The 17,288-nt window shown below is 57.3% G+C and overlaps 10 protein-coding genes across 10 annotated transcripts; 8 read left to right on the plus strand and 2 right to left on the minus strand.

The window, feature by feature from the left end:
* Positions 1-384: 384 nt before the first annotated feature.
* B0T26DRAFT_829439 (fungal-specific transcription factor domain-containing protein) lies at positions 385-3,440 on the plus strand. The gene is made up of 3 exons (XM_060447451.1): positions 385-1,172; positions 1,455-2,479; positions 2,816-3,440. Exons 1-3 carry the CDS (start codon positions 846-848, stop codon positions 3,216-3,218), a joined length of 1,755 nt encoding a protein of 584 aa, XP_060296323.1. The 5' UTR covers positions 385-845; the 3' UTR covers positions 3,219-3,440.
* A 31-nt stretch (positions 3,441-3,471) lies between these two features.
* Positions 3,472-4,541, minus strand: B0T26DRAFT_645680 (uncharacterized protein; the record flags this gene model as incomplete). The annotated part of the gene is made up of 4 exons (XM_060437751.1): positions 3,472-3,674; positions 3,729-4,084; positions 4,141-4,370; positions 4,434-4,541. 4 exons carry the CDS (start codon positions 4,539-4,541, stop codon positions 3,472-3,474), a joined length of 897 nt encoding a protein of 298 aa, XP_060296324.1.
* On the plus strand, positions 4,387-4,990 carry B0T26DRAFT_298651 (uncharacterized protein). Its single transcript, XM_060434243.1, has one exon. It carries the CDS (start codon positions 4,619-4,621, stop codon positions 4,937-4,939), a length of 321 nt encoding a protein of 106 aa, XP_060296325.1. The 5' UTR covers positions 4,387-4,618; the 3' UTR covers positions 4,940-4,990.
* A 1,767-nt stretch (positions 4,991-6,757) lies between these two features.
* B0T26DRAFT_710144 (uncharacterized protein) lies at positions 6,758-7,994 on the plus strand. Its single transcript, XM_060441968.1, has 6 exons — positions 6,758-7,080; positions 7,134-7,228; positions 7,288-7,398; positions 7,452-7,619; positions 7,671-7,684; positions 7,765-7,994. Exons 1-6 carry the CDS (start codon positions 6,858-6,860, stop codon positions 7,943-7,945), a joined length of 792 nt encoding a protein of 263 aa, XP_060296326.1. The 5' UTR covers positions 6,758-6,857; the 3' UTR covers positions 7,946-7,994.
* A 402-nt stretch (positions 7,995-8,396) lies between these two features.
* Positions 8,397-10,051, plus strand: B0T26DRAFT_298953 (uncharacterized protein). The gene is made up of 4 exons (XM_060434244.1): positions 8,397-8,631; positions 8,699-8,886; positions 8,954-9,324; positions 9,398-10,051. Exons 2-4 carry the CDS (start codon positions 8,717-8,719, stop codon positions 9,970-9,972), a joined length of 1,116 nt encoding a protein of 371 aa, XP_060296327.1. The 5' UTR covers positions 8,397-8,631; positions 8,699-8,716; the 3' UTR covers positions 9,973-10,051.
* Positions 10,052-10,086: 35 nt separating this feature from the next.
* B0T26DRAFT_298961 (uncharacterized protein) lies at positions 10,087-11,024 on the minus strand. Its single transcript, XM_060434245.1, has 2 exons — positions 10,452-11,024; positions 10,087-10,372 (listed from the first exon to the last, which is right to left on the minus strand). The coding sequence occupies exons 1-2, from the start codon at positions 10,783-10,785 to the stop codon at positions 10,131-10,133; spliced, it is 576 nt and encodes a 191-aa protein (XP_060296328.1). The 5' UTR covers positions 10,786-11,024; the 3' UTR covers positions 10,087-10,130.
* B0T26DRAFT_751578 (uncharacterized protein) lies at positions 11,001-12,229 on the plus strand (the record flags this gene model as incomplete). Its single annotated transcript, XM_060445393.1, has 3 exons — positions 11,001-11,036; positions 11,111-11,296; positions 12,005-12,229. The coding sequence occupies 3 exons, from the start codon at positions 11,001-11,003 to the stop codon at positions 12,227-12,229; spliced, it is 447 nt and encodes a 148-aa protein (XP_060296329.1).
* Positions 12,230-12,796: 567 nt separating this feature from the next.
* On the plus strand, positions 12,797-13,321 carry B0T26DRAFT_751579 (uncharacterized protein; the record flags this gene model as incomplete). The annotated part of the gene is made up of 1 exon (XM_060445394.1): positions 12,797-13,321. The coding sequence occupies one exon, from the start codon at positions 12,797-12,799 to the stop codon at positions 13,319-13,321; it is 525 nt and encodes a 174-aa protein (XP_060296330.1).
* A 50-nt stretch (positions 13,322-13,371) lies between these two features.
* Positions 13,372-14,321, plus strand: B0T26DRAFT_871986 (uncharacterized protein; the record flags this gene model as incomplete). The annotated part of the gene is made up of 3 exons (XM_060447941.1): positions 13,372-13,425; positions 13,499-13,654; positions 13,808-14,321. 3 exons carry the CDS (start codon positions 13,372-13,374, stop codon positions 14,033-14,035), a joined length of 438 nt encoding a protein of 145 aa, XP_060296331.1. The 3' UTR covers positions 14,036-14,321.
* A 1,696-nt stretch (positions 14,322-16,017) lies between these two features.
* On the plus strand, positions 16,018-17,220 carry B0T26DRAFT_645403 (uncharacterized protein; the record flags this gene model as incomplete). The annotated part of the gene is made up of 2 exons (XM_060437713.1): positions 16,018-16,659; positions 16,783-17,220. 2 exons carry the CDS (start codon positions 16,018-16,020, stop codon positions 17,218-17,220), a joined length of 1,080 nt encoding a protein of 359 aa, XP_060296332.1.
* Positions 17,221-17,288: the final 68 nt, after the last annotated feature.

Here is a 17,288-nt window from a genome sequence, read left to right on the forward strand (position 1 = left end):
GTCACGCATGCATGCATGCATGGCGGCGGATAACTGGTGGGCATTTTTTAAGGCCGCAGCACCGACTCTCATACCGTGTATGTCGCATGTCCAATCAAGCCGAAGAGACGCACCTTCGGTCGATTTCCACCAGCAGCATTGGGTTGGTTGGCTGCTCTTCTCTGCAACCTGCAACGGCTGCGAAGAAGAGTTCTCCTGAAACTCGAAACCCACTTTGGACAACCCGGCAGACGAAAGCTCAACGCCGCCACGCCGCCACGCAGCCACGCCGTCACGCAGCCACGCCGCCACGCAGCCACGCAGCCACGCAGCCACGCAGCCACGCAGCCAAGGATGTCCAGACACATCGCTGTCATGTTCACGGAATTACGAACAGCACCCAGCTTAGTTTCAAGCTCATCTTTTAGGCCAGTCTAGTGTGGCGAATAGACTGCACGCCTACCTATCTCGTTGGACTAGGGTCAAATACATCTTTTGCCTTGGCTCCTTGTTTACTCGCAAAAACAACCCAATGAGACGACAAGACGTCAGCAAAGAAGCCCCCGCAACGTCGCGTTGAAGAGACGGGTTCATTGCTAATGACAACCAACAGCTTAGCAATATTAGTCTCAGTCTCAATAATCAGCACCCAATAAAGGGATTCGTCGGCCACTCTTCGCTATTTCCGTGACATTCTCCGGGAGCGTATCTATTAGTAAGCATACGCGCTGTTGTTCGAGTCCCGAGGTCCGAGCAAGGATGCAAATACCGCGGCCTGGTCGCGTCCGCGATAGCCGTGTGCAGGGGCAGGCAGGCAAGAGCAAGACTCCAACGCCGCTTCACAGGTTGGATACGTGGAATCTCCAATGCCAAGACCAAGGCAGGGCGACGCTCTCAGCTGCTGGACGTGCCGGTTAAGACGCAAGAGATGCGACGGCGTCCGGCCCGTCTGCGGCAGTTGCGACGACCTCGACATCGCCTGCCACGCCGGCACCGCCAAGCCCGACTGGATGGACGGCGCCACCATGCAGCGCGTCATGGCCCGGGAAATCAAGGCCCAGGTCAAGCAGGGTGCAGCCGGCCGGCGCGCACGGCGGCAGCTCGACGAGAGCCGAGATCCGAGCCGCGCCTTCATCGTCACGTCGCAGCGCGACTACAGCCTCCGGAACGAGCCAGCCAGGCCTCCAGCTGAGGTTGCCGGGCCTCCAGCTGAGGTTGCCGGGCCGTCTCCGGACTTGGCTACGCTTTCAGTCCCGTTGGATTCAGGGGTAGCTTTGCTGTCACCTTGTGCACTCGAGGAATCCGCCGTGCTCGCGTCTACGTCTGCGTCTGCGTCTGCGTCTGCGTCTGCGTCTGCGTCTGCGTCTGCGTCTACGTCTGCGTCTGCGTCTGCGTCTGCATCTGCGTCTGCGTCTGCATCTGCGTCCGCGTCCGAGCCAGCTCCGCAGCCAATCAGCACACTTGACCGGCTCGAGAAATACCAATACCTCAACGACACCAGCGCGGACCTCGAGGCCGACTGCATCTACATGTACCTGGAGAACGACTTTCCGTACCTATTCCCCTTCTACCGGGCGCCGGGGACGGCGCACAGCAAGGCGCCGGCGTGGCTGCTGGCGTTTCTGCGGCAGAACGAGGCCGTGTTCCACTCGGTGCTGGCCTTTAGCTCCTACTTCTTCACCGTCGCGCTCAACGACGTGTTCCCCGGCGACGCCTACGCCGGCTGCAAGTTCACGGCCTGGGGCCAGGTGGCGCGCGAGTCGGACAAGTGCTTCGCCGCCATCCAGCGCGACCTGCAGGGCCTCGCCCGCCGCGGCGCCGACGTCACGCTCGTCGAGCAGGCCCGCGTCATGGAGAGCATCATGCAGCTGCTCATCTTCGACATGTTCGTCGGCGCCTCGCAGCAGTGGGAGCTGCACCTCAACCCGGCGGCGACACTGCTCGCCGACATCTTTGCCCAGCACGGCTGCGCCGACAGCGACGCCTTCTCGCGGCTGCTGCACGAGATGGCCCCCGCCGGTTACCCGACCCCAGACCGGGAAGCCTTCCGCTTCTTCACCGCCGTCCTGCTCTTCACCGACACCATCGCCAGCACCGCCCTGCGCCAGCCGCCGCGGCTACACGGCCTGCACCCGCTGATCCTGTCTCCCGACACCTCCGCCGCCACCACCACCACCACAGAATCCCAATCTCCCCGGCTGGACCTCTCCGCCTTCGTTGGCTGCCCAAACTGGGCGCTGCAAGCCATCAGCGCAACCGCGGTACTCGCAGCAGAGAAGCGCGCCGGCAGGCTATCAGCGCAGGACCTCGCCACGCGCGCAGCGCCCATCGCCGACATGATCGACGCCGGGCTGGCGCGCCTCGACGCCGCCGACGCTGCCCAGCCCCCGCCGCCCTCGGAACTCCACGCGCGCCACATCCGCCGCCTAATGCCCTTCTGCCCGGACCTCCCGGCCCACGCGGCTGTTCCTACCACTACACCGCCGCCAGCAACAAGTCCGTCGCCGATGCCCTCGACGACACCCGCGCGCGTCTGGGCCCACGCCACACGTATCTACCTAGCCACCACAACCTCCTCACCCTATCCTAACAACAACAACAACAACAACAACAGCAACAACAACAACAACAGCAATAACAACAACAACAGCAGCAACAACAACAACAGCAGCAAAAACAACAACAGCAATAACAACAACAACAACAAGAACAGCAACAACAACAAGAACAGCAACAACAACAAGAACAGCAACAACAACAACAACAGCAACAGCAACAGCAACAGCAACAGCAACAGCAACAGCAACAGCAACGACAACGAACAAATTCACACCAGCGTCCACCGCGTCCTCTCGCTCCTCCTGCTCGCCGCCCGCGGCACGTCCGACATCAACGCCACGATCAACAGCGTCGACGTGGCGTCGGCGCTGCACCCGCCGCCGCGGTTCTGGTGCGCGGCGCAGCTGCGCACGCTCGCGTGGCCCATCTGCGTCGCTGGCTGCTGTGCGCGCGAGGCGGGCGGCGAGCGCGCGGCGTTTCGTGCGGTTATCGCGGGTGCCGGGGATCTGCATACGTATAGTGGGTTGCGTGGCGTGGGGAGGGTTTTGGATGCTGTTTGGGAGCGGGTTGGGGATGATGGGGATGGGGATGGGGATGGAGATGGGGATGGAGATGGGGATGGGGGGTGGGATCTGGCGGACTGTTTAGGGGTTCTAGGGACGCCGGCGTTGCTTGTTTGAGGGTTTTGGTGTTGTTGAGAAGTGTGCTGGGGTCGAGGATGTGGGGATAGATGCGAATAAAGAGACTAGGCCCTGATCCTAAGCCGAGAATAAGAAGTAAATGAAAATACGGATTAGACTGTTTGGGTTTCCCACAATGGGATATATGTAAGCAGCGTTGTATTTGATATTCATCTCTAAATCAATCTGTAGAGCCAGCTCCCTTGTCTCGTGTCCCTTTTTGTTCTCAGACACGACCCCTGAGGTGGACCCGTCACTTGCCCTTCCAGGCCCCGACAATCTCCTCCACGCTCGTCGTCTTGAGGTCGGGAAACTGCTTGTTCCAACTCTTGTCCTCGGCCACGTCCATCAGGCCCTGCACCAGGTAGAGCGAGAAGTAGTCGGGTGGGTAGAACTTCTTGTCCGTCTTGGCCAACTTGGTTAGGGGGTCAAAGTACGTCACGGCCCATTTCGACCCTATGTAAAGTCAGCGTATCTGGTCTGTCGCCTGTTTCGGTGGGAAGCACGCACCCGTGGCCTTCTCAAACAAGCCCAAAATCTCGTTGAACGTCGTCTTGCCCGAGAAGAGCGTCGACTCGTCCTCCCAGCGCGGCAGGCCCAGCGCGGCCTCGACGAAGCGCGCAATGTCGTAGCTGTACGCGTACGCGATGACGTCGTCGCCGGTCCCGGGGATCTCGGCCGCCTGCTTCTCGCGGTCGAACCACAAGATGACGGGCGGCGGGCGCATGTGCGACTGGACGTTGGGCGTGCCGAGAAAGTCGGCGATCAGCCCGCACCGCACCGTCGTGAACTCGAGCGCCGGCGCCAGCTCGCGCAGCGCCTCGAATGCCTCGACTCGCGCCTGGATGAACGGCAGCCGGTATTGTCTGTGATGGGTGAGTCAGGGTTGTGGATCGACCATGAGAAGACGGGGAAAACGCACGGCTCGGGCAGCATGCTGCCAAAGTCGCTCGCGATGAAGCGCTTGGTGACCGGCGACTTGGCCGACGCCTTGGCCAGGTTGACCTCGGAGAGGGCCACTTCGGGGCTGCTGACGCGGATGGTCGAGATGACCGTGTGCACGGCGTGCGACTCGAGAAGCTTGGCCGAGCCCTCGACGTCGTTGTAGTCGACGGCGATGACAGGCACCTTGGCATGCAGCGACTCGGCGGGCTGCGGTAGGTCTGTAAGTAATTAGACCGCCAGAGGGGTGCAGGGGCAAGTGTGTGAGAATACCTTGGAGCGCGACAGGATGATTGGCCTGTACAACGGGTTCTTGGAGAGAAGCTCGGCAATGGTCTTGCCCACACCACCTGTGGCACCTGCAATGGCAATGGTCGTCATGTTTATTTTTGTTGGGGGGGACTTTAAGCGGTATCTATTTGTGATGACAGTCTAATTGTGATGACAGTCTATTTGTGATGAGAGTCTTGTTGTTGATGTTCGGAGTGTGTCTCTTGGGGTTTCACCAACCGCCCTTTCTTGGGTGCCTGTCCCCTACTTATACGTCTCCTCGGAAGCACGGGCACGCCGTTGCTCGGTGTCCGACTATGCCGAGATCGTGGCCCCAAGGGGCGTGCACGTTACCGGATTTCCGCGCGGTGTTTCCAGTGTTGGGCAGGCTTGATCACAGCCAGTCGGCACACCGTCATGTCCGAGGGTGGAAGTGGGCGACGGATCCGAGATGTGGTCAGGGGCTCGGGCTGCGAATTCCGCGCGCGCCCATTACCCGATTCGGATGAGCGCGCGCCATGTGCCAAAAAGGGGATCAAAGCGGCGCACATCAATTATCCAAGACAGCGATACGCTTTCGATACGAACCTGGTTTGCTTGATCTGCATTTGTCTAGGCTATCTTGACTAACAAGTGCAAACATGCAAATAAATAGCTAACAAGTGCAAATAAGCAAATAAATATTCGTAACTTCCCATGCCGCCTCGTTCTTAGGAGAGAGGAGTCCTGACCTTGACCCAGAGCGTGAAACTGTCCTCGCAAAAGACAGGTCCTTGCCGTTGCACTCCGTGGCATCAATCTGTCCAAACAACACCGCATCGGCGCCATGCACCGTGCACCATGGGAACTTGTTCGTGGTATTCCAACCACGTAGGTGTTCCAACGGGTCAAAAAGTGGTAGTACTACCGGGGGGGGTGTAAAGTTGTTCTGATTCATCCTCTCTCTCTCTGGAACTAAGATAGGTTCTGCTTGCGACCGGGGTTTTTGTGTGTGTGTGTGAGAGGTCCGCGCGCCGCACGTGCCTACTTGCACGTGCGTACTCGCGCGATCTCTGCTTCCTCCCTGCTAGTGTGCGGTCACCAGTATCGCTATTCCAACAGAACTCAACGCCGTTAATTCCGAGGAGGGGGGTGGATAGACAGGTGCAAGCTATCGCTCAGGTCGTAGTCCGACTGCGAGAGCTAATAATTGATTTCACTTGTTTTTTTTGCGCGCAGTGTCGGTAAATATCACGACACGGGAGTTGAGACTGTTGGAAGGGGCATTCAGCGCTCCATTTTCTAGTCCGTGAGCCGCTATTGCATGGAATACCTAGTTCTCCTGTGGGTCGGTCTCGATCGTCAGCTTCCGGCTGATAATGGACACGGGGTCCAGCACCTCATGCATTATACTGCAGCGAGTAACGAATTCGTAAAGTTTGACCAAGAGGTTCTGTAAACTAGATTTGCGTGTAGAACTAAGAGATATACTCCTTTATATATATGTATAATTTCGTCTGCTTCAATAAGACCTGCCTTAAGGAGAGACTTCCATAGTTAGATTTAGAGCTTTGATCTGGTTACCCCATCCAAAAATCGGCGTACCCCCTCGGGGGTCCTTGCTAGCTGCTGGCAATTGAGATACCTAGAGCTTATTTTCAGTCGGTAAAATCATGAAAGACCACCTTCCTGCCTAATAGTGCCTATGCGCTTCCCATGTGCCAGCCCGGCCGCCCGGGTCAATAAGGCTTGAAGCCGCTAAAACCGTCAAAAGCCCTAAAAACGCATTTACCGTCGCAAATTCCACTCTGACGATTTCTTCGTTACCGAGTCGGCCTTGAAATAAGGGCAACCTACAAATAGCAAACCTGAGGCCCTAATTGATACGCAAATTAGCCAAAAGTTATGGCTGGCGCCTAGTTGCCTGAGTAATCCGTTGAGTCGGTAGGCTGTTGGGGGGCTGCTAGGAAATACGCGTTAACAGCTGCCAAGAACCCCCAGGGAGGTACGCCGGTTTTATGCCTGTACATATGAGATGTCGATGGGAATGTTTTTCTAAGCCACATGGCAGAGGTGAATGCGGCGATTATGGAGGGCAAGTAGCTCGGACAAGGCTCTGTCGGCGGTGGCGAATATCCCCTGTTCCTGGTCTTGGACGCGGTCTGGACCCAGAGCTTTCTGTGATTTCAGCCGACGCTGTACCCCCTATTGATTAGAATCTGTCGTTTATTGGATCAGACCACGGTGTGTGGCCGTTTTTCGCCCGTCGATAGGCTCGTCTTATCAGGTTGGTGTGCTGCATGCAGCTTTCAGTTCCGGTGCCCTTCATCCGTCTGTTCCACTCTTCGCAGACCTCGACGCTTTTCCTCCTCAATCTCCTCCCTTACGTTTAATCTTGCCCCTGGCTGTGTTTCGAGACCCGCATTTACCCAAGAAAGCGACGGTTTCATGACCGCGTTTCGGTCAGTTAACATGGATATTGACGAGTTCGTCTCCAGCATTTCCAGTCCTAGCCTCGAGGATGTTACGCACGCCATACGTACCTTGTCCCTCTACAGTCGTAGTACCCCGCGGGCGAGGGATTCGTGCCCGGACTGCAACAAATTCCATCCTCCCCGTCGCATCGTCTGCTGCATCGATGGAACCTGCATGTTGCCAGACGGCACTGCTGGTAATTAACTGTTGTCTTGTTTCCGGTGTGAATTATTCGGCTGACTGCTTCAGGATCGATGCATGGAAATGCCAGTAATATCTTCCGAGTGTTCAAAGAAGGATTGACCCCCGCCAGCGAGTCCGAGGACGGCAAGGAATGGCTGCAGGTAAGTCTCGGGTCCGAGCTTGTTTTCCTTGTCTAATTACATGCTAACCGACGATATAGGTGAAGCAGTACTGGAAGGGCATTGGCGCCGAGGATACTGGCATTGAGAAGCTGCTCTCGGGTGCCTTTGGCGGTGGTCCGACCGGATACCAAGTTCTCATCGCGCAAGTTGTAAGTCCACTGAGCCATTTCTAGGGCGTTCTTTTGTTCACTGCTTCGCACAGCTCAAACCTGCCGCTAATTGCAACACAGTCATCGCGAGCGCAGTTGTGGGTCTGTTTCATTACACAGGCACCCTCGATCCTCTGCTCCCCGATTTCGCCACCAAGTTCATGGAAGGACTTCGGGTGTACAAGAGCATTGCTGCCGATGACGAAGCTAGAAAGCACGAGGTTCGTCATCGCCTGCATTTACTAATGAGTCCCCTGCTAATACGTTCACAGATCTACCGCCACTTGTGTGTCACTTTCGCTCGTTCAAACCACTTGCTTTATCGTCCAGTGTATCATATGCTGACTGATGGTTGTCTGGAACTAGAACCCAAAACACTCTGCCGTCGCCTTCGGTCAAGTTTATGGGACTGTTCGACGCCGTCAAGGCAGTGAATGACCTTGATCTCTACAATGTAGAGATGTCCGGTAATTTTTTCTCATTTATGCCAGGCCCTGGCTTTGCTGGAGATGCGGGACGCCTTTGCTCCTCTCCGTTCTCCCCTTGAAAAGTGAGCTGAGCCCTGGTCGAAGCTGCCAGGAAGGCTGGTTTCTCGGTGATCACGGAATCATGGGGGGGGAGGGGGGTCCAACAAGGAGGACGGTCTTTCCCTGTGGCCTCTGCAATGGATCCTTTCCGAAGCCCAAAGCCTCGGCCTCGTCTTGGGCTTCAAGCCACACGACAAGGTGGCCATTCAAAATCCGGTTTCGAGCCAGAGCCGAGGCTGTCAAAAAGCAAGCTCGGGGCTCTTACTACCACTGAAAGAAAGACCTTTGCGTCGAACAAGCTGATTGGATACTCAAGAAACCGTATGTGGGCACAGAGCCAAGGACACGAGTAGTTCAATTTCCTGCCTCTAACTCTGCAGTGCAACTACCGTCATTAACCGACAGCTGACGAGAATTTTAGCTCTACGAACAACATTCATACATCCGTCCGTACCAACTCAACAGCTCCCCAAATTTCCGTGGAGCCCTCAGGACGCGTCTTCCTCCTTCCAGTTGTCAGCCATGCTCAAGTTGCTGAGTATGAACCACCACATAGATGACTTCGCAATGAGAGACGCAAATGCGACAATTCATGGATTCAGACCTTACCAACCAGATCTCCATGTCGAGCGCCCGCGTATTCTGATATGCGGCAGAGCTGGGGTTGGCAGTCGTGGTTGATCAAACAATCACAGCGTCATCAGAGGTGAGGCGGCAGAGCCCGCTTTAGTTGTCACAAGCTGCATGACTGTCTAACTGGAAAAAACACTTAGGCCACGGTCAGCGACGGGATGAGATCTGTAGATCACGATATCAACAAGGAGTACAAGACCTCGGAGAACATCTTCCACGACTCAATGGGATTTGAGGCCGGCGAGACGGCAACGTACGACATCGTGCAAGCTTTTCTAAAGACTCGCCGCGCATTGCAGAACATAACCGAACAGGTTCACTGTATGTGGTATGTTACAGAACGAGGGTCGCCTCTCCTGTGAGAATATGAACTCACTCTTGTGCTATCTAATCAGGTACTGCATTTCGCTTGACCGAAGACTCGAAGAGGCCGATTACCAACTTTTCCTCCGTCTCGACTTTGAAATAGTCAAGGTGATGTTGGTTCTCACCAAATGCGACACGCTGCGGGCTGCAGAGAAAGCAAAGGCAACGAGTGCCTATGCCGAATCACACCCAGACGTCGACATCCAGTACGAATGGGATATCTTGCCCAACGATCGCCCTTCGTCCAAACACATCATCGTCACAAATACACGAAACGTTCTCAAAGCGAAGAAAACCGAGGTCTTGACGCGCCTTTCTGAAAGAGTTCGGGAGGCCGGCAAGACATGGGGCATCAACCCAGTTCTCGACTGCTATCTTGTCAGCGGCCGGTTCCCAAGAGGTCAGTACACAAGCCCCAAAGTGAATAGTTTATTAAGGTCTCAGACATAAACTAACCGCGCTGTCCCGCCAAGATCCGGCAAACTTGTTCAAGGAACTGCTCTCCCGGTCACGCCACGTGGGTGAGGATCTCCTAGCCACCAACCACCGGGAGGCCTTTGGGGCGTCTTTGAGGAGGAGAAGGATCTGTGCGATTCGAAAGGCTATTCCTCTCATCAAGGACGCCCGCGACTCCTTTCTCAATCCCTTCAATCCCCTAAAGTCAAATGAGGATCACGACACAGAATTCCTCAGCTCACTCCACAAAGTGTTCAAAAAGGAGTTTAAAATAACCTTTGAAGACGACGAGGAGGCTGGCAAGACTGCCTACTTCGCAGGTATTCGAGGCGAGGCGAGCGACGAGCTGAAGGGCGTGGCCATGTCAAACCATGCCAACTCGTTCGGCGACTTCGGCTTCGCGGTGCTGGCCAGCAACCCCGTCGTCTGGGCGGGGGCGGGCGGCCTCGTAGCTATCAGTGTAGCCGCGCGCGTGATGAGCAACCGAACGATCTTTCTCATCAAGTCAACCGTCTTCCTGGCGCTCGTGTACGACTGGTGCGCGTGGTCGGGCGAGAAGCAAGTTTCATGCATACCTATGTATAAAATTTAAATCACACTTGATTCACATTCTAAGCTATAATTAGGGACAATAAAAGTTGAGAGAAAGAAAGCAAGTCTAGATAAGTTGGCCAACAAAACACACATACCGGACAAAGCAAATACAGTACAATAAACTCCTCATCAAACATGCCACACGCCGTGAGGGCTTCACATCAGCACCGCCAACGCAAGTGCTGCCCCGCAAGCCCACGGCAAGATCTTGACGGCACCGACCCTCGCCCCTGCTGCTGTCGGAGAAGGGACCGGCGCCGTCGGCACCCGGACCGGGCTGTAGATCGTGCCGTTAGCCACCGCCGTATCAGTCGGAATCGAGCTCGAGATGGCGGGAGTCGCGGTGGCCGCAGCCAGAGTGGGCGCAGCGAGAGTGGCCGGGGCCGTAGTGGTTGCCCCTTTCATCAAGGCAAAACAGTCAGCAACAAGAACCAACCAACCCTCGCCAACACCACCACACCAAAGGGGGCTAATCACCAGTAGACAGCACCCGACAATAGCTATCGAAAACGCTCAGCGCGGCAACCAAGCCCTGCGAGGCGATCCCGCTAGCCGCACACCTCGCAGCAACATCTGTGCCGATGACGGACGCGAACTTGCTCGAGCTCGCCGTGCAGAAGCAGCTGAACGACGTGTACCGGCCGCCGTCGCCGCACCCCCGCTTCATGTCCCGCACGATGGTGCTCACTGGCACCTTGGCACACGGCGGCAGCTCCGCGTAGCCCGGCGCCTTGTCAATGTAGATCTTTTGCGCGTAGACTTGGGTGGTGCCGGCGCCGAGGAGGACGGGGATCGCGACGGTGAGTTTCATTTTTATCGAGTACTCGTGGGGTTCGCGTGAGAGGTTGATATGCCCAGACGGGTTTGGAGCCCGGACGTGGAGAGATTTGGGATGGGTTTGGGGAAGGTGGGAGCTTGGGGGTGTTCTTGTGGCCCGTCGATGGGAATGTGGACATTTAACATTTGATTATTGTCAGCGAGAAAGGGGCGAATGGTTCAGCCGCATCGCTAGGTATATACGAGAAAATGGATCAACGTGAAACTGGGGCACCTGCTGACTCTGTAAGCAACCTCCTCGTCGCATTTTCTCATTCGACGGTGGATAATAGAGGGTCGGCTGTGCCGCTGCCAAACAGACTCGCCGACGTCGCCTTGCCAGCACTTCGCCGGCGGCGAAGGAGTCTGTGGAACCACACCTTTCGGCCTGGACCGGCGCGTCGCGAACACCATATTTCTGCACGCTGAAGGAGGAGCCCGTGAGAGTTCGCAATGGCGTCGCCAAGTCAGCGGCTATTCTCCCGCGCGACAGGAACGCTGACCGAGTGCAGATGAAGGGTTTGATGGAAGCCATTCAAAGCCTCCAGCACCTTCTCTTGGCCATCCGATCCCGTCCAGGCGGGTTGCATTCTTCGTGAACTTCATATTCGGCGTTTTGCTGGTCACGATCTCGCCCCAGATGCTTGGTCGCACACCCGAGCCACAGACTCGTAGGAATGTCATCATAACCTCGGCTCTCCTTGGCGCCGTACTCTTTCTTGTTATTGTCTAGACCCATGTTTCGTGTTTGGCAGTCGCGAAGAGGCAAGCATTTTCCTTGTTCGACGAGAGATTGAGGTCTTAAGCTGACGCGCCAATTCCCGACCACCAAATAGGGGAGTGACACTTTCCCCCCAACATTTACAACACCATCTTGACCATCTGCATCACGGCGGCGGTGGTTCCAGGACTTTACTGTGCTTTCTGGTATCCCGGCTTGACCACGTACAAGACTGTGCTTTCCCAAGACACCGTGGTGCGTCCTTCTCTCGTCTGTCGTACAATTCGTCTCGGTACTGACTTTCCTTTGCCTGTATCAGGACTGGGCCTATTTCCCCTCGGTGACCCTGTTCCAGCCAGCTGACTGGACGTCCCAGGCCAACCTCGGCGTGTCGTCTCCCCCCAAATGCTTCCTCGGATGGTACAAAGAAAACGCGCCAGGCTGTAACACAGTTGCACCCAGGACGCTGCCATGTCGCTGCGATGGCACCTAGGGCGAGAGCCCGGCCTACGACTACCAGCTGTCTATCTCGACTACCCCCGCGATCGACCTGCCCTGCGACGTCGGCGAGCCCGGTGTTGAGCTCACTAGCGTGTGCTTCATCGACCTCGTCTTCCAGTTCCCGACGTTCGACACGCAGCTGTCGCGCCAGGAGTTTGTCTTGGACTGGGTGGTGAGTTCTGCATCTGATAACACGTCGCTTCTTCGGATTGTTTAATTGGCTGAGTTTTCCGACGTGCAGGACGGGTCGGGTATATTGGTTTCTAGTTCGCGCTCTTCCAGCTGGCTGGATGGATGCTCAGTGGTCTGTCGTCGTCCCCGTAGTAACACCCCCTGGGCCTTCTTTTGATGCCCTGTTGAAGAGTGGTAGAATGAAAGCAGCATGCCTAAGGAATTATTAGGCTGAATCTGTAGTAGTTACTGTACATATTAGCCAACCATCCCCTGAGGTCTTACCCCTTAATGTTATTTAGCTGCACCAAAATAGCAACCATCTCATTCAACACTTTGTACAGCAGATAAGAGATCACTAACCGAAAGAAGAAAATGAAGTCTTCGAGCCAATGAGCAGCACAGCCCAATCCTTTGTTGGTTGCGTCTTCACGCGGAACACGACCGATACGGAGCACCCTTGTCACAGCCGGCGTCGTGGTTCTGAGGCTGATTCTTTCAACGTCCAACAACTGCAGGCCGAGAGTGAGGCAGACAACATTGTGGTCCCGACTTCATTACCAAGCCAAACAAAAAGAGACGTTTGCCCACCTTATTCCTTATGAGCTCCGTCATGGCTGACATCGTGGAACTAAGCATGGAACATGCCGTTTCGGCCTTCCTCGTAGCCTTCGCCACTGTCCTCGCCTATGTGGTCATCAGGGGCTACCGTGCCCGGCGGTTCTTCTGCCGCCTGCACCAGCAGGGGATGGTGCGAGATCTACCACTTGCCCTGTTAATCGAAGTGCATATCCAGCTAACACCCCGCGACGCGGCCCATGCCGCCGTGGACCCAATCCTAGGCCACCTGCTCGCGCTACCGCTCATCATGAAGACGCTGCCGAGCGACACGCAGCAGCCCGACGCGTTCGAGGCGCTCTGCAAGGCGCACGAGACGGACGACTCCATCATCTACGTCGACATGTGGCCGTTCGCCGACCCGATGCTGGTCGTGTGCTCGCCGCCGCTGGCCGCGCAGGTGTGCTCGCCGGAGCTCGACCTGCCCAAGCCGCCGATCCTGCGCCGCTGGAACCCCGCGCAGCAGCTCGCCACCGCCGGCAGCCGCCCCAAGTGCCTCGATGCAGCGTTCAAGGCCTGAGCCACGACGCAGATCCGGGTGTTCCTGTTCGTGGGCCACGACTCAATATCATGGACCATCTGCTACCGCTTCTACCTGCTGCAGGCGCACCCGGCGGCGCTGGCGTAAGTGCGCGTCGAGCACGACGCCGTGTTTGGGGCCGACACCACTACTACCGCTGACACGATCTGCGCACAGCAGCACCTGCTCAACCGGCTCCCGTACACGGTGGCTGCGATCAAGGAAGCGCTCTGCATGTTCCCGCCGGCCTTGGTCATGCGCGGTGGGCTGCCCGGCGTGTCGCTCGTCGACGCCCACGGCAACTGCCACTCGACCGCTGGCACCAACATCTGGGTGCTGCACTCGGCCTTGCAGCGCAACGCGCGGTACTAGGCCGACGCGCATGGGTTCTGACTAGAGCGCTGGTTCAATAATGCCACATCAGACTCTGGTGATGATGTGCTGTTGGCCCCCCCCCCTCCCAAGGGCGGCTGACGGGCGTTCGAGCACGGCCCATGCAACTGCCTGGGCCAAACGCTCGCGCTGCTCGACGTCAAGATCACGCTGGTGCTGGCGGCGCGCGAGTTCGATGTCCGCCACGCGTATGATGAGTGGGACGCCCTGCATCCGGCCGCGGGCGTCGAGCATGTAAACGGCGAGCGCGCGTATCAGACCATGGCCGGCGGCGGGCATCCAGTGGACGGGTATCCGTGCCGGGTGAGCGTGAGAGCGTGACGGTGTGCTTGCTTTGGGCAGTAATGTACTGCGCTTGACCTAAGCCTTGCCACTGGTAGTGACGAGACCCCTACGATCCGTAGCCTTAGGCTGCGGGTTGTCAGTCAAACAAGGCTCATAAAAAAGAGACACAGAAGTCAGTCCCTAGAACACTCAGACAAGAGACTTGTGACAGTTGTCTTCCGCACCTACTGCCTCAAGAAGTCGATTTGATTTACCCTTCAACAGGACGGTCCCTGGATAGCGGGCAGGTTCGAGCTGTACCTTCTCCCCCCACCCTCCATCCGCCAACAACGGGTAGCACAATTTGGGCTGAAAAACGGCGCAGTCGAAGGTGGTGATTGGCAGGGCGCGCTCCATCGTATGGCCGCGAAAGGCAGCGCGCCTTGCCATGGACAGCACCTGCAGGACCCAGCGGGACTCGAGCCAGAATCCCTTCTGCACCCGTTTCGGGCCAAGCCCCTGGAGAAGGCAAAGCTGTTTATCTGCCAGCTTCCCTCTTTTCTCCTGTCATTGGTATTCCAGTTCGATCTGGAGAGCTAGGGTTAAGACTAGTAGCAGCAATTTGTTGGACGACACTTCCTAGACGAATTGTGAGGTTAAAGAAGAAATAGTTAGTGGTGTGGTGAATTTGGTCTATTTTAAGGTCGTCCACAACCTTCTCCTATGTAAAGTTGATTGGGGCGCCGATGGTCAAGGAAGGAAAACGAAACAAAAAGGGTTAGGGTTGCTCACACAGCTGAATTTTGTTGGGAAGGGGCCGCAGCCGATGGGGCGTGCGGCGGCCGAACAGTCCAGTCGACGGCAACAAACCTGCCATGGGGCGCCTATCATTGGCAATAACGGCCGCAGCTTATCATTGGCAATAATGGCCGCAAATCCCGGCCAGGCTCACCGGGAATCGTACCCAGTACCCAGTGCACCCATACAGCCAAAATTGTGAGGCAGCCAGGGTGGGACCGCGAATGACGTTCAAGGTTTTAGGCACCTGCCATCGAAAAGGTGGGGATGACGACGACCCGCGGCACACACCCCGCTTTTGGAGCACACTAGCGCGGGGAGCCAGCACTCCTCTGAGGTGTAAAATCCCTCTCGCTGCCAAACTCCGACGAGGCTCTCAAACTTCACCGAGCCCAATACGATGGACGCCTTGTGTGTCCGACATTGGGCGCGCCACAGCGGCCGCCGCGGAAATGAGAAGACGAAATTCAGCCCAACCACTACGAGCACCAGGCGACAGCATTGTACATGTACCATGCAATACGTACCGAATTTTGCAAACAGCAGATGTGGAATCCAGACGGCAAGTTCAAGCTGATGAAAATCACAACATGGAATTGCCCCAGCTTCCCGTAGCCAGGGCTCAGGTGAGGCGCGGCCCGTCATGAATGGGGTCAGCCTTTCTCTTCCTTAGGATGCCGCAGTCGCAGCTGAGGCGCGTCGTCCAATCTGGCGATTTGCATCCTGGGGCTGAGAGGGAGGGACGACAGCCCAGACCTGGAAGCCCCTGTGTGCGCAGCGGGTACGCTACGCGCAGTCAGGCTAGGCACCTTGCATCTCCCGTGCCGCTCCGCTGCAGGTCAACGCCACGGCTGCCTCAGTTCTGCGAACCACTGCTCACTACAGCGTGGGGTAGGACTTAAAGGGCTAGACCCAAAGTGCACTTAAAACCGCACTCGCTCCCCGGTCTTGGTCTGCTGGTCTAGATCTACGGACCTTAACAGTGCAATCGATCATCTGCATCTTGTTCCAGTCACTTGACTCGATTCCACAAGTCTACTTCGTCTCTACCGCCAAGCGTCCATCCCTTGTCCTGCCACCAAGCGAATTCCGAACTCCTTTACGCCCTCATCGCCCTCGTCGCCTCACCAACATCCACACCAAAAACGCCCTTTTTGCCCATGTCCGACTTCTCAAGCGCATCCTCCTCCGACCCCAGAGCCTGCCGCGTCGATGGCTGCCGCCGCAAGCATGTGTTCGCCATGATTGGGCCTCAAAAGGTCTACTCCCTCTACTGCATCCGACACACATGCGACAAGACACTTCCCGACAACGAGGGCTACCATTGCCCCCTTCCAAGGCTAGCTGATCAACGGTATTGCGCCGACCACATACGGTGCGGTACTCCTCGCTGCCGCGAGAAGGGCCAGAACGACGACGGCACATGGCCTTGGTTCTGCCAAACCCATCGCTGCACGAAGTCGCCGTGTCTCGATGGCATCGACAACCTCTTGCAACAGCGCTGCAAGAAGCACACCGACTGCGCCGCCCCACAATGCACAAACTATCCCGCCACAAATCTTCACAGCACCTTCTGCTCGAGGCACACCTGCGAGGTCGACGCCTGCCCGCTGCAGGCCGTCGAGACGAACCTGTGCGCGGAACATCTAAGGAAGGGCAAGCAATACTCCAGCTGCAGCACACCGGGCTGCAGACGGCCGAGGAAGGAATCCAGGCGCTTCTGCTCCGCGCACGCCTGCGTGATCCCGAACTGCGCCGACGACCGGGATCCCAGCGGCGGCAGCCTGTGCTCAATGCACCGGTGCACGCTCAACGACTGCTCCCGGCCCATCGCGGACCTAGACCGCGCCGACTCGCTCTTCTGCACTGTCCACGGGTGCAAGGTGCGCGGCTGCCTGCGGCGGTGCAACTACCCGAGCGACTTCTGCGAAGACCACCGGTGCCGGAAGGCGCCGTGTGCGCGGCGGGGCGCCGACGGAAACAGCTCACTCTGTGTCAACCACCAGTGCCGCTCGGCCGACTGCGGCAACGAGGCGAGCTTCGAGAACGGCTTCTGCAGCGCCAAGCACGCATGCGTGGTACCGCTCTGCCCCAAGGTGCGCATGTTAGCGGGCCCGACTAGCCCAGCGGCTAGCGCGAGCGGCGAGCTGCCGGAACGGTGCTACGACCACCAGATCGTGTGGGTGCAGACAACGGTGCGCCGCGCCGTGTCCGAGGAGCTGCAGGCCGACTTCAAGCAGGAGCGCGCCAAATGGGAAAGGGATAAGAAGCGCCTGTCGGACGACCTGAGCGAGATGAAGCGCCGCGAGAGGGAGTGGCAGGAGTACCTGCGCGGCGAGAGGGACATGCGCAAGCGCAGGGCGTCCAACGAGGCGCACCCCGAGCCCGACCGGCTGCATCCCGAGTATCGGGGCAACCGGAATTACCACGGAGGGAGCGAGTGATCACATTCGCAGTGGACGTGTACGATAAATACGTTTTTGATGATACCCAGGCCTTTTTGGCCATTACA

The sequence above is a fragment of the Lasiosphaeria miniovina genome (genome assembly GCF_030549165.1).
Source record: "Lasiosphaeria miniovina strain SMH2392-1A chromosome Unknown B0T26scaffold_4, whole genome shotgun sequence".
Taxonomy (NCBI): Eukaryota; Fungi; Ascomycota; class Sordariomycetes; order Sordariales; family Lasiosphaeriaceae; genus Lasiosphaeria; species Lasiosphaeria miniovina.